Consider the following 14,950-nt stretch of genomic DNA (forward strand, 5'->3'; position numbering starts at 1 on the left):
GGAGAGATACACAGACCTCCCTCTCCCCAGCTACTTCTACCAGCTCCGAGGGACGCCGAGGCGTTCCCAGGCCAGCCGAGAGATAGAATCCCTCCAGCGAGTCCTGGGTCTGCCCCGGGGCCTCCTTCCTGTAGGACATGCACGGAAAACCTCTCCAGGTAGCCGCCCAGGAGGCATCCGTACCAGGTGTCCAAACCACCTCAACTGGCTCCTTTCGACGTGGAGAAGCAGCGGTTCTACTCTGAGGCCCTCCCGGATATCCGAACTTCTCACCCTATCCCTAAGGGAGAGCCCAGACACCCTGCGGAGGAACCTCATTTCGGCCACCTGTATTCGCAATCTCATTCTTTCGGTCATTACCCATAGCTCATGAGCATAGGTGAGGGTAGGAACGAAGATGGACCAATAGATGGAGAGCTTTGCTTTTTGGCTCAGTTCTTTCTTGGCCACGACGAACCGGTTAAGCGCCTGCAAAACTGTAGACGCCGTTCCGATTCGTCTATCCAGCTCCCGATCTCGCCCACCCTCACTCGTGAACAAGACCCCGAGATACTTAAACTTGAGGCAGTACGTCTTCCCTGACCTGAAGAGGGCAATCCACCCGTTTCCGACTGAGCCCAACATGCACCGGGAACATGTCCGACTTATTACCGGCAATGCGGACCAGGCTTCTGCCCCGTTCATACAGGGACCGAATCGCCCACAACAGAGGACCCCGGACCCCATACTCCCGAAGCACCACCCACAGAGCACCTCGGGGTACCCGGTTGTAAGCCTTTTCCAAATCCACAAAACACATGCAGACTGGATAGGCAAGCTCCCAGGCCCCCTTCAGTACCCTTGTGAGGGTATAAAGCTGGTCCAGTGTTCCACGGCCTGGACGAAAACCGCATTTTTCCTCCTGAATCTGAGATTCGACTATCGATCTCACCCTCCTCTCCAGCACCCTGGAATAGACTTTCCCAGGAAGGCTGAGAAGTGTGATGTTCCCAGCAGACCCTCACTATGCGCTTGGGCCTACCAGGTCTGACCGGCTTCCTCCCCTGCCACCTGAGCCAACTCATCACCAGGTGGTGATCAGTTGACAGCTCTGCCCCTCTCTTTACCCGAGTGTCCAAGACTGAAGGCCGCAGGTCAGAAATTACGATTATGAAATCGATCATCGACCTGTAGCCCTGGGCATGTTCGTACCATGTCCACTTATGGACACCCTTATGCTCGAACATGGTGTTTGTTATGGACAAACCATGCAGTGCACAGAAGTCCAATAACAGAACAGCACTCGGGTTCAGATCAGGGAGTCCGTTCCTCCCAATCACCCCCCTCCAGGTCACACTGTCATTGCCCACGTGTGCGTTGAAGTCTCCCAGCAAAACTATGGAATCCCCTCATGGCACGCTTACCAAGCATACCACTAAGGGAATCCAAGAAGGCCGGGTACTCTGCACTGACATTCGGCGCATAAGCGCAGATGACAGTCAGAGACCTATCCCCGACCCGAAGGCACAGGGAAACAGCCCTCTCGCTCACCGGTGTAAACTTCCTTGTTAAAGCACCGAGCTGTGGGGCCACCAGTAGCTCCACCCCAGCCCGGCGTCACTCACCCGCCACAACTTCAGAAGAAAAGAACGTCCAGCCCCTCTACAGGAGATTGGTTCCAGAACCCACGCTATGCGTTGAGGTGAGCCCGACTATATCTAGTCGATATTTCTCAACCTCACCCTCAAGCTCAGGCTCCTTCCCCACCAGAGAGGTGACATTCCATGTCCCGAAAGCCAGTTTTGTCAGCCGGGGATCGGACCGCCAGGGCCTCCCTTAGCCGCCCCCTGATCCACAATGCACCGAACCCCTGACATTCCCCTTGCGGGTGGTGGGCCCACCTGGGGACAGTCCCACGTGCCTCTTTCGGGCTGGGCCCGGCCGGGCCCCACAGGCCAAGGCCCAGCCACCAGGCGCTCGCCAACGGGCCCCTCCCCCAGTCCTGGCTCCAGGGTGGGGCCCCGGTGACCCTAGTCCAGGGGAGGGAAACGGGATTTGTTTGAATGTCTTATCATAGGGTTCTTTTTGGATTGCTCTTTGTCTGGCCCCTCCTCTGGGACCTTTTTGCCTTGGGAGACCCTACCAGGGGCAATTGCCCCCGATAACATAGCCCCCAGGTTCACTGAGGCACGCAAACCCCTCCACCACAATAAGGTGGAAATCCAAGGAGAGGCCAATGAAAACCACTTAGGACTTTGTCCACTATTTTACAATTATGATTTTCTGTCATCTTACGCCCATTCTCCTGTCTACTGATAGCATCTCACATCTAATTGAACAATGGAAAGATGTTTTATGATATCATCTATTTAATTAGTATTATTACTAGTATTTATGTTGTTTAGTTAACATCTCTATGCATGACAGTGGTTTGTATGGATTACTTTATATCGCTGATTTTAACAACCTAACACTGATAGTCTCACAGTTAGCTAACTAACAACACTGTAAATTGTCAATATAAACCGCCATTAAATGCTTTCTTCTTGACACCGACATTTTTGCCTCCCTGACAACAATCCATGTAAGTCCATTTGAAACATTCAATTTCATTTGAAACCGTGCACTGACGGCTGTTTGAAGATAAGTTTCTATTTGTGGTGCTAATTAAGGGCGTCTCATTAGGCTGTTTTATGTATATTTTGTAAAGTTGTTTGAGAAAATGTGTTTTTTCACACTCCATTTTTTGCAGATGTGTGTTTTTAATTAGACAGTGTTTATGTATTCCACGTTTGTTTTTTTTGCTGTTAATTATTAAATTAAGCTCATGAGTAATAACTAACATTTTTATGCTACCTATTTCAAACCGGCAGATATCTAATGACCTAAAGAGGGATTTATGCCTCGATCAAGGAACCATCCCAGGAAATTTACCCATTCTCTACGGATGTCATGTACATCCACCACAGGTGTGTATTAAGATTTTAACTCTGAATCCCATTTCCACTGAAATTTCACAAGTAATAAACCGATATAGTAGCACAAACATACTCATAAGTAGTTCAATCAAATTTCGTTAAAAAATGGGGCTGCACTGCAGCCTCAGACCTCCGGTGTTGGGAGTTTGGAAGCAGCTGCCAGCTCTCTGCATGTCGACCAGCTGCTCCCTGCGCTGCAAACAAACACACGAGAGCCGTACCAGGTGTCAACACCGGGGCAAATTCTGACAGACACCTTGATCAAAATGTAATTTTGTACTGGACATGGTATTTTGCAAATGTAGCCAAAATACTTTTTTCTTTTCTCAATCAAAACATTTTGCCTCAGACACATCTGTGCATGTACGAACAGGTGAACGGTCCTCGAGCGGAAACAGTGTAACCATAAGTTCCTCCCATTTGCACAGCGCTGTTACTTTTACTCGAGTGGACAGATCCACATTGGCAACCTGGTGTCACACAGGTCTGAGAGTCAGCGCTGTCTCGTCGACCTCGGCGTGGGACAGTTGCCCGGTTTGTATGACTGCAAGGAGGCTCAGAGTAAGAACTTCCACATGCTGTGGGACTTCAAACAGGTGATTTTACTGGTTTTTTCAAATGGCATGGCAACTAGATTAGATTAGATTAGATTCAACTTTATTGTCATTACACATGTACAAGTACAAGGCAACGAAATGCAGTTTAGGTCTAACCAGGAGTGCAATAAGCAGTAAGTGCAGGATAAGGTATAAGTTATAAGTGCAATTAAATGGGATATGTGCAGGGAGAAAGTAAGGGGAATATTTACAGATGGATATACTGTGAGCATAATATACAGATTGCTAGTGACTATAATCAGAAATTTACTAATAGATGAACAATATATACAGGTTGCTATTAACTGTGATCAGGAATTGCCGATAGATATGAACATAATGTACAGATTGCTATTTCTAGATACAAGTTGCTATTTCTGGAACAGGAATTTACAAATAGACATTTACAGATATATATAATAAGAATTTTACAACTGTATTGTGCAATGGATATTGCTTTCCGAATATGTATGTACAGTGTAGTGCATTAAAATTAAATAGTGCAATGATAATGGAGAGAGTATAGGAGTGTGTGAGGGGGGGCAGGTGTCAGTGGGGGGCAGAGTTCAATAAGGAGACCGCTCTGGGAAAGAAGCTGTTCCTTAGTCTGCTGGTTCTTGACCTGGGACACCTGAAGCGCCTACCGGAAGGGAGGAGAGAAAACAGTTTGTGGGCGGGATGAGAGTAATCCTTAGGAATACTGCGTGCTCGACGCATACAGTGTTTCTTCTGGATGTCCTCAATGGCTGGAAGTGGAGTCCCTATAATGCGCTGGGCAGTTTTCACCACCCGCTGCAGTGCCTTACGCTCAGCAACAGAGCAGTTTCCGTACCAAACTGTTACACAGTTGGTTAGGATACTTTCTTTCTAACTACTCCCCTTATATACATTTAAATCTGCTTAGATGATACATAAATGTATTATTACAGTTTTTCTGAATTGCTAATGCACACTTCCTGAAACCTCCCAAACTTTTCTCAGAACGGTGAATGCAAAACCCAGTTTTCAAACTAGATTCACAAAACCTTCGACTCATCTTGCAAAATCAATCTGCTGGAGGTCACTCATCAAGCCTGTCAGTACATAAACACTACTGAGCAGCCATTACACACTGCAGCAAGAAAAAACATGAAAGTACTACCAATGAACAATGTTGCAGAAACATGTTTACTTTGGATGTGGTCTTTTGCATGTTGAGCTGCAAAATCGGAAACTGGGGAAAAAGAAGAAAAAGTCATCTAGCTAAAATGTTTGTGTACAATTATAACATAGAGTCATATGTAATGTTTGCAATATTTGGCCTTTGTGGCCTATTTTTTAAATTTTGCATCAAAGTTTGCCAAGGTGCAAAATGTCACATCGGGTTTACGGAAACAGGCAAAGGAAGCCATGGATACGAACAAACAGGGTTTATTATGGGGTAACACTCCAAAACACAGCAACATTAATGACCGGACTGGGGAAACAGACTTGAACGCAGACTTAAATACCCAGGACTTAATGACGGAAACGCGGAATAGCTGGTGACAATTGGGCTATCACATGAGGGGGCGTGGCACACAGAAGGATCGAACGAGCAAGTCATGACATAACCCCCCTCCCAGCGACGGATGAGACAGGACCGGGAACCGCACAGGACCTGGGGGGATTAAGTGGGGGGACCCGCAGGCGACCGACGAGTCGAAGTGGGGGAACCCGCAGGCGACCGACGAGCAGGAGCAAACCAGGGGGCAGGGCGGGCAGGACTCAACCCCTGTGCAGGTGTCCTCTCCCCTTTCGGGAGACCGAAAGGTGGGGACCTGGCCGGGATCGACCACGCTGGTGCAATGTTCGGGGCGACCCTCAGAGGGGGTCGGGCTGTCATGGATAGCCTTGGGGCCAGGGACTGGTGGTGCGGGACCAGGATCCTCAGGTCTGGGCGGAGCCGGGGCTTCTGTGGGCGGTGCATCAACCGGTGAGAATGGAGCCTCTGTGGGCGGCACTGCAGCAGAGACCGCTGGCACAGGAACCTCGGGAGGCAGCGGTGGAGGCGCAGGAACCGCCGGCACAGGAACCACAGGGGACGTTGCAGGAACCGCTGGCACGGTAACCACAGGGGGCGCTGCATCAGCCGCCAGCTCAAGAACCACAGGGGGCGTTGCATCTGCCGCCGGCACAGCTGGGGTTTGCACCTTGGCAGCGGACATTGCCCTTTTAAGGACCTTGAGGATCCGTGGGATGGCGTCCCACATTGACCTGGCCCCTTTAAGAGCCAGGCTAGTTCCCCGAAAGGGGTGAGCTTCCGACGTTGGTAGCATGTCGGCGGCGTCAGGTGCAGACTCGTGCGTCACCAGGCAGTGGTGTCTGTAGGCAGATGAGCTTCGTATGGCTGCTGGGAAGCGGTGACGATGTCACGGGTAAACACTGCCGGACTCAGAATCAGGACACACAGCAGGGCAGACAGCAGAGAGGGAGACGGACCCTAAGGAGACCTCTGGCGTCTCCTTTCGTCTCCGGCTTTTTCTTCCCTCCTGCTTCGTGCGGCGGACACGGGGGCAACGCTGGACACTCCAGCAGCGGACATGGGGGTATTCCACTGTCCGGGGCCACCTGCTGCGTCATCGCCTCTGCCACCCCATTCCTGAGCTGCTGTAAGTTAAGGCGTACCTCTTCCGTGAGGAACGCGTCCTTTGAAGGGGAAATCCTCCCCAGGAGATCCCCCGTGTGTGCAGCCAGGGAGCGAGCCGCGGGGTCCTCCTGGTCCTCGGGCTGTTGTAGCCAATAAACCGCCTCTTCAGTGAGGCCGAGGTATTCCGCCTCGGTCAGCGGAGGCGTCCGGTCATTCTGTCATGTCGGGTTTACGGAAGCAGGCGAAGGAAGCCGTGGATATGAACAAACAGGGTTTATTACGGGGATCTTGCCAGCGTTTCTGCATAAAGTTGATGTATGGCTTCCTCCTTGTGTTACAGTTTGAAGTTGCATTTCTGCATGCAGAGACAGACTGTGTTAAGTGACAATGGTTTTCCGAAGTACTCCTGTGCCCAGGTGGCTGTATTTGTCAGATTAGCATGACAGTTTTTGAGGCCGTGCCGCCTCGGGGCTCGAAGATCACGCACAACCAACAGTGGTTTCTGTTCTTGCCCTTTACACACTGAGATTTCTCTGTATTCTCTGAATCTTTTCACAATATTATGGATTGTAGATTCTCTGCAATCTCACATGTGAATGTTCCTTTTGAACTGACTAATAATTCCCTCACAAATTCTGACACAAAGGGGAGAGTCACGACCCATCCCTGCTTGCAGAGACGGAGCCTTTGATGGATGCTACTTTCATACCCAGTCATGATACCACACCTGCTACCGACCCACCTGCTTATTGTGGCATCTTCCAAACTGGTGTAACTGGGATATTCTGTGCACTGTTCACTTCTATGCCAACTTTTATTGAGTGCTGAAAATCTTTTCTTTGTACTTTTGTCAGTTAACGAAAGGTTCACGTGAATTAACAAATCGTGAATTTTTGATTTTATTGCATTTTAGAAGGTATCCTAACTTTGCTGAAAATGGGGTTTGTTGGTAAACACTGATTGGTTCCACCAAATGAGTGACTGATTGGATGAATGAGTTTTGTTCCTAGAATGGGGTTTAGCGTTTTAGCAATTCAGAAAAGCTGTAATAGTTAGATCCAGAATGCTCAGGGCGATTGCTTTCCAAGGTTCCTGACAAACCAGGTGTGGTCCTGGTGGCTGTTGCTCACTCCCCACACTGCCAGTTTTATTGTAGGTATGTATGTGTGGTGGGTCTGTATGGGCAAAAGTCCAGGGCCAGTTTGTAATCCCAGTCCAGCTCTATATGCATATCATTTGAGAAATGTGTTTCTGGTAAGGAACCACCACCGAGCTTTAAACTGTAAATATCAAAAATCATAATCTACACATTCTGCTAGATCCATTAGCGCTATGTGTTAATCCCGCCCCGCGCTAATGTACCTGCTGTCCTTGTAGGGACAGGCGATAAAGAACAGGGGCACGAACAGATGCCTTGAGATAAATATCGGTCAAGGCTCCAGTTACCAGCTGGTCATGCGGGAGTGCAGCGGTCAGCACTGGACGATACAGCATAAGATCAGGGATTTCTGAACGGGAGGTAAGTGTGCAGCGTGTCGGATACCAAAGCACATCAGGAGGCTGCCGTCCCATTTGGCTGATGCCTTTTGTGTTTAAAATTGAGATTAAGGGCTTTACAAAGAAATGAAAAGAAAAGAGGGAGTGGAAATTTCCCCCGCTAATGTAAAACAAAATACACAGTGAGATGGGCTGTCATATGTCACCTGTCATATGCTCACCTTACAATGTCTTTCTCTAGCTTGTGTCCAAAGCAAACAAACCTGAGTCAACATGTTTGCAAAGCAAGCAGATAGACAAAGGTAGGATAAATGACTATGGCTGCTTCTGCAGAGGCAAACCTGTGCTGATACGCGAGTCACAGTGATTCAGACAGAACTAAAATTTGAACCAAAATGTACCCTTTCCTTCTAACACTGACATCTTTAATTTAAGACTTCTAACTATGTGATTTGTAATTACGTTTAAGTGATAAACAAGACTGAAAGTGAGCTATGCCTTTCTATTGCCCTTAAACATTAGAGCATCAAGGATAAAGGTACAATAAGTCCATCACGAATAGATACTTATTTAAACCACACAATAATTTATACCAATGCTTGCTTAATTTACTAGAAGGCGTATATTAACCATGTAATTTCACCCATAAACAATTTGCATTTAAAATAAGCCATTAAACATTCGTTTCACATTAAACATTTTACATTAAACATTGCAAACATTTTAAATATCATCAAACATTTAACTCAAACTTCATTCACAAACAAAAACAAAATGGACGACTCAGATGTAGCGTCAAGTTTTCACTGTTGCAGCCCCTTGGGTCCCAGAGAATCTCGACAGGTGCTTAAGTTTTTCCCTTTATTTGAAGTTTCAGACAGCGACAACTCTATCCGTCTCGTCAGGTATCTTAGCACCGTGAAAACTGTATTGAATAGAATAGAATAGAATAGACGTATACACAACATTTAGCAATCTAATTCACACAAATACAAACTTCAATAAACACAAACATAGCCATACACCTGATACATAAATACAAATTACAATCATAACTATAAAAAACGTACCTTGCTGCGCTCCCCAAGGAATGCAAATGTATTGATATAACAGTCCTTTTCTTTATACAAACGAAGTATAAATTAAGCCTCCAATACAAACAAAGCAGCTTCCCTCATTTACGTCTTTAAACTACCTTTAGAGGGACCTCCTTTTATGCAAACTACGGGATCACCCGCAGGACAAAATTCAAAATCGCAGGTACGCTCAAATTTTATCCATAAATTCACATACAGCCGTACTAAGCACACACAGAATAAAATATTCATACATGAATTAGAAAATGAACATATATATATAATTTTACCAAAGCAAAATAACAAGAAAAGAAAACACATACAGGGACACTCGCGGTCCGTTACAGAGAGTTTTATATGCATTTCTGAAGTAACTATTTTAGAAATGGCCATACTATTGGTCACTTTACTCGGGAATGAGCGTGTATGAAAAATGCGGTACTGGGAGGGGTAAATCAATGCAAAAATATCTGTCCGCCCAGACAGGCAGCCCTATCCTCCCCCAGCATTGAAACAAGGTGGCTCATATCAGAGTTGTGGATATTACAGCTCTAGAGCAGCTTCTCCCCACCCCAAATCCAGTCCTCGGGGACCCACAGACAGTCCCTACTGGGAGCAGGGAGGAAGCAAAAGCATGGACTGCTGCGGGTCCGAGAACCGGATTGGGAAACACTCCCTAGAGAGACCATGTGAGTTCTCCTTTTTAACTGGGTCACTGCCTAGGTCTGCGAGCAGAGAATGACCAGAGGACCTCCCTGACCAGTCTATCTGGATGAGGCTGTCCGCCATCAGGAGAGCCGTCCGCAGCATCATTGACCGGACCCCAGCCAGACTTATCCTGGTCGACGACTGCAGCGCCAATCATTTCTTACACAATTAATAAACTGCATTGTATAATAATGATATTTTCTGAGGGATTTTATGACTTATAATCAGCAGCCTGACAGGCAATCAAAAGGCTCCATAAACCACTTGTGTTGATCTAGTTGTCACGCCCAGCTCCGTCCGATCCTAATGTGCCACGCCCACCTCGTTACCTCCTGTTTCTGCCTGATTGTTCCCACCTGTTGCTCGTTACCCTTAGCTTGTCTTTTGTATTTAGTCCTCGTCTGAGTCAGTCTTCCCCAGACTTGTCATTGATGTTTGCTGTCGTGCTTCCCCGGTCCTGTTTCCCGTAATAAATCCCCGTTTTACCCTACCTCCTGGCTCCTCTCCCCTGCTTTTCCGTTCGCCTGCAACCCGATCGTGACACTAGTTTACAGCTAATTTCAACATGTGATAAGGGGTCTGTGTTCATATATTTGATTTGAGGGGGGGGGAAAGAACAATGAAGATTTCTCCAGAATGGACAAAGCAGAGCACGCAAATTGTGTAAAAGTTATTTATTCTAAGAAATGTACAGTTTAGAAAATACTTCAGTCCATTTCCAAAATAATCTATGTCAGTCAAGAACTCGTAAACATCACAGGAAAGATGGGATTTTGTGTTTTCATCCTACTACTGAGGTAAATGTTGACTGAACGAGAGTCACATTTATATTAAGAACAAGTCCAAATGTACAAAATATAAGGAACAAATAAATATGTTTCACATTAAATCCAGTCTAGCATTTCCTAGTGCAGACAAACCAGACAACAGCAGTGGAAGATGAATACACAGAACTCTGACGGCAGGCTCCTGGGTGTTATACCCACTCTGTCCACCATGTGGCAGCAAAAACTCAATTTCAATGCTGATGTCCTTCATACTTACCTCCAATAACAACTATTGCTTTAAAAAAAAAGATTGTATGATGGATGGCTCTGAATGTTTCCGTCATCTTGCTTTACTCCGCAACAAAGGAACGTCTGTTCACAGGTACAGAAACTGTAGCTCTCCCTCTGAGTTATCATTTTGAAGTCCTAGGAATCCTCAAATACTTCGAACAACTGACACTCCTTTGCCAGGCTTGGCTCAAACCCCGTGGCACCTGCATGAGCAAGGGGGGGTGGGGGGGTGGGGTGAGTGGATCAGGGCGGCTGTGGAGCCAAGGAGGTCGAGGGTGGGAATGGGGGCAGGGCGATAAGCGAGAGAGCCGGAAACCCTCTGAGGTAGATGAAAATGCCATGGAGGGATCGCCATAGTCCAGAAATGATCATTAACAGCACAGTAACTTAAACACGAAAAGTAAAAACTCCCAGACCATGGAGTCGTCTGAGGTCCGCCACAGACAGATCCTGGAGAAGCACTCCATGCAGCGGTTCGCCTCGAGAAATCCTCGTCCTCCTAAACCAGGATACGTTGCCCCTCCCTGCTCTCCAGCAGTCAGAATACCACCTCCAAACCTTTGAAACTCCCCAGATTTTTACAGAGCAGAGAGACCGCAACCAAGCGTCCAGTGAAGACAGCAGTCATCTTCGCAGTAGACTGAAGATATATATATATAAAATTTTATATACAAACACATACATACACACAATCCAGCAGGACCTCATCAGCATGAACTGATATGGAGTTACTCAAATAAGTCATTTTAAAATACCCGTATTAACACTATACCCTGAGGACTTTCAGCTTCAAAAAAGCGGGTGTTTGCTTGCAAAAATCTACTCACTATGACTAACCCTAAATGAAATGTGCATGTATCATACAAGCAGCTACAAGAGTTTAAAAAGACACTCAGTTTAAAAATCTAAGCAGAACACGCCAGGGACACAGAGTTCAATGCATGTAAGATAATGTAAAATGTAAAGTAGTCTATGGCCACTTGTACACCTTAACTGAAGAGAAAAACACTAACGTTGTACACTGTATATACAGAGCGTCGAACGAAAGATAGAAAATAAATAAATCCAAGGTCACTAATTGTCACGCCCGGCTCCGTATGATCCTTGTGTGTGCCACGCCCCCTCATTACCTCGTGTCAATTCCTGGTTGTGATCACCTGTGTCCTGTTATTTCTGGATAGTCTTTTGTATTTAGTCCGAGTCTCAGTCTGTTTTCCCCAGATCCGTCATTGTAGTGTCATGTACTGTTGGTGTGGTTCGTGGATGTTCCTGCCTGTTCACCCTGATCGTCTGGAATAAACCCCGTTTACTTGTCCATCTGCCTGCTCTCGCCTGCTTCCACGGCTCGCTTGCCCCGCACCCTGACAATAATTCCAGTATCTGAAGTATCATAATCCAGTGCAGTACCCAGAAGCAGGTGGATTTAACATTTTTACAGTGAAGGCAAAATTGGAGGGACACCACAGCTGTGTCAAAATAAGGCAAGGCAGCACAGGGGCCCCCCCGAGCGCCCACACAGGGCCCCCCCCGAGCACCCACACAGGGGCCCCATGCTGCCAATATATCATTCATACATTCAACAAGTACACAAAAGGCCAAGAGGCTGGGGTTCGGCGCTTCAGATACGGCAGAAACTCACTGCAGTCGCAGAAGTACCACTCACATGGACCTGAGTGTGACCACAGAGCCGTTCCAGTGTTGGAGGGGTGCTGGACTGACGGCTGGCTTTCAACAGCAAACAGATGCTCCCGCGGGGAGTAAAACACAGGTAAATCTCTCTAGATGCAGTAAAGACAGGCTGTGTGTCCTGCTTGATGGCTCGGGCCGGTCCACACGCATGCACACAGGCAGGCAGCTCCGCCACATTCACTTCCACTCACTCGGCGTGCGGTAAAAGCCACGGTGGGGCCGTATGCCGCAGAGCTCCGGCTCCTCACTTCCCCATGGACTGTTCACACGCCCTGCTTGCCGCTGTGATCCCTGGGCGACCCGGCACACATCCCCTGCTGCCTGTTGGGCAAAAAGGGACGGAAAAGAGCCTCAATCTCTGATCATATGAAACTTCTGGTGGATCATCTACGGTTTGGACTAGCATCTGCTGAATAAACTCTGGCAAAAATAGTGGTAGGGGGAGCCAGCAGGGGGGGCCCTTGAGGAGGCAGACAGCTGCTGAAGGGCGATCATTTCCGGGCTTTCCAGCATGGACCCCAACAGGGGGTGCGATTCGTGGGGTATCCCAGGGGGGCACTGTGACACAGGCCCTGGGGAGTGGGCGGGAGGCACCCGATATGGCCCATTGAGGGCAGGGTACCTAGACGGCTGCTCTGCCCATGGTTTGAGGGGCCGGCCCACCCCAGAGGCAAAGGGCAACTGGGGGGGCGGGTTGCCCTGGTCCTCATTAGCTGGTTCACTCGGCCGCTCGTGTCCCTGGCCGCCCATCCCAGACCACACCGGGGGCTGCTCCTGTCCAGCTAGGTGCTGAAAGAGCCAGACGGGGGGGATGAGCGACTTGGGGCCAAAGAGGTGAGCCAGCTCCCTGGCCCCGCCCACAGACGCCCACGACACCCCTACCTGCACGCTGAAGCTGGGGAGGTGCCACGAGCTTGGCCCCCCAGGCCCGAACCCCACCGGTGGCCTGTACTACGAAGCAGGGTTACTGGCTTATCGGGGTAACTTTGCAAGTAACTTGATGACGTATGGTGTAACTTCACGATTAACCCGTACTATGAAAGGTGGGTAGGTTTTACTCGACGCATGGGAAACAAAGGGGTGTGCAACAGTCACCATGAGCCCAGAATGCTAAACTACCATGTCATTACAGCTGAAAGGACCTATTATATTAGCTATTAACATGATTTGGCATAAATCACCAAATGGTTTGAAGCGCAAAAATAATCGGTGTGCATCGATGTCTGCGTACTAGACATCACGGTTCTGTCATTAAAAACGTCCTACCTTACTTCCATTAAAGGTTACTAAAGCCAGAAAACTGAATATGGAATATGAGGCTAACTTAACTGCGGTGACAGGTTCCGAGTCGTTTTCTCACTACACATTTGCTTCTATTTTGTCCTGTTGTAAATCATTTGTTTGTTAAACAGTGGCTCACCTTCTATTAAGTGTCATATGAACAGACACCTTTTTCTTATTAGCTGCAAAACATAAACACACTATTAAGTGGAGGCTAGACACAACAAATCTTTCATGAGTAGAAATATAAATATAGTCCCTACCACTTGACATGATGTTTTTATATTTCATTTTGATCTGCTGCCACGTACGCTTTCCACTACTATTGCATTTGAAATCAGATCAGTTAAGTTATTGTTAACATTAGGTTTACATTATGAGTAACATCACAGTAATGGAACTTTAGGGGCCATTACATTACTTAACAGCAAATAATAGGCTTACTTCTGAATTGTGTCGCATCTATGAGCCTCTGTATTTATTAACAGTATTTCAATTCTTTTCAGACAGCACTTCATAGTCTAATACTCGGTCGTGAGATATTTTAGACCACATTTTTGACCATGAAAATGTACTTATGCATTTACTCGGTCGGCAATACGTTGCCAACAAGCCTGAATGCTTTTGTTGGCTGCAGTGGTATTGGACTTTCTTTACAGCGTCGATTTAAACTTCTCATAACCCTGCATAATTAGCATACAGTCTTCCTCCGTGAAACGCGGAGCTCGCGCCATGAGTCAAACGGTGACTCGCGCTGCCGAACGTGCTCCGTTTATGTGAACGCGCACAAACTCTGATGTAACAAATCAACTTCTTAACTGGCGTCTTAGGCCACTTAAAATTAATAAATTGTTTTACATGACTCAAACTTCAAAAATATTGGTGAGTAGGGGATTTTATAATTTATATTTTTAGCGAAAAGACGATCGGCAACAGAGATATACAGTACTAAAACTAGAAAATTAAACTTTAATTTGTCAGTATCTCAACATTTTAAACTCTCAACAGTTGAAACAATTACAAGAAAAGAGAAACCTTCAAAACAAATGCCTAGTCTAAGTGTTTAATGGTCTTGCCACACAATGGCCCAATAAAAGCGTCCTCCTGACAATAGCAAAACAACAGCACTTCCATTGTTTCAAACAATAGAAGTGCTGTTGTTTGACCTCAATGAGGGTCACTATTATTGGACCACCCTACAAGAGACTACTTGCTCACAGTGCACAGGATATCAGGATTTGGCACATTGACGATTTCTGAAAGTTTTTGAGGTGAAAAAAACGGATTTTTTGAAAAATATAAAATATTAAAAAAATCGAGGCGGCACCAAAAAATTGAGGCGGGCGGCCATGTAAAACAGTTTATTAATTTTAAGTGGCCTTAACTGATCAGCACCGATTGAGACAACCCGATTTTGTCAACCCCGCGTTCGCAAATTAACTCCGGGTTAAATCTGATTTGGTTAAACCCCCTTCGTAGT

The 14,950-nt window shown here is 46.9% G+C and overlaps 1 protein-coding gene across 5 annotated transcripts in view; it reads left to right on the plus strand.

Moving 5' to 3' along the window:
* Positions 1 to 9,932, plus strand: part of LOC111851231 (probable polypeptide N-acetylgalactosaminyltransferase 8) — a 30,205-nt gene extending 20,273 nt beyond the window's left edge. For 3 of the 5 annotated variants that reach the window (XM_072715920.1, XM_072715897.1, XM_072715875.1), the window contains exons 10-12: positions 2,853 to 2,948; positions 3,386 to 3,553; positions 7,539 to 9,932. In XM_072715920.1, coding sequence (XP_072572021.1) covers positions 2,853 to 2,948; positions 3,386 to 3,553; positions 7,539 to 7,673 — 399 coding nt within the window. In that variant the 3' untranslated portion in view covers positions 7,674 to 9,932. The remainder of the gene's footprint in view (positions 1 to 2,852; positions 2,949 to 3,385; positions 3,554 to 7,538) is intronic. The other 2 variants (XR_011992826.1, XM_072715941.1) reach the window with 2 other exon arrangements.
* Positions 9,933 to 14,950: the final 5,018 nt, after the last annotated feature.

Source organism: Paramormyrops kingsleyae, chromosome 1 (assembly GCF_048594095.1).
Source record: "Paramormyrops kingsleyae isolate MSU_618 chromosome 1, PKINGS_0.4, whole genome shotgun sequence".
NCBI classification, from domain to species: Eukaryota; Metazoa; Chordata; class Actinopteri; order Osteoglossiformes; family Mormyridae; genus Paramormyrops; species Paramormyrops kingsleyae.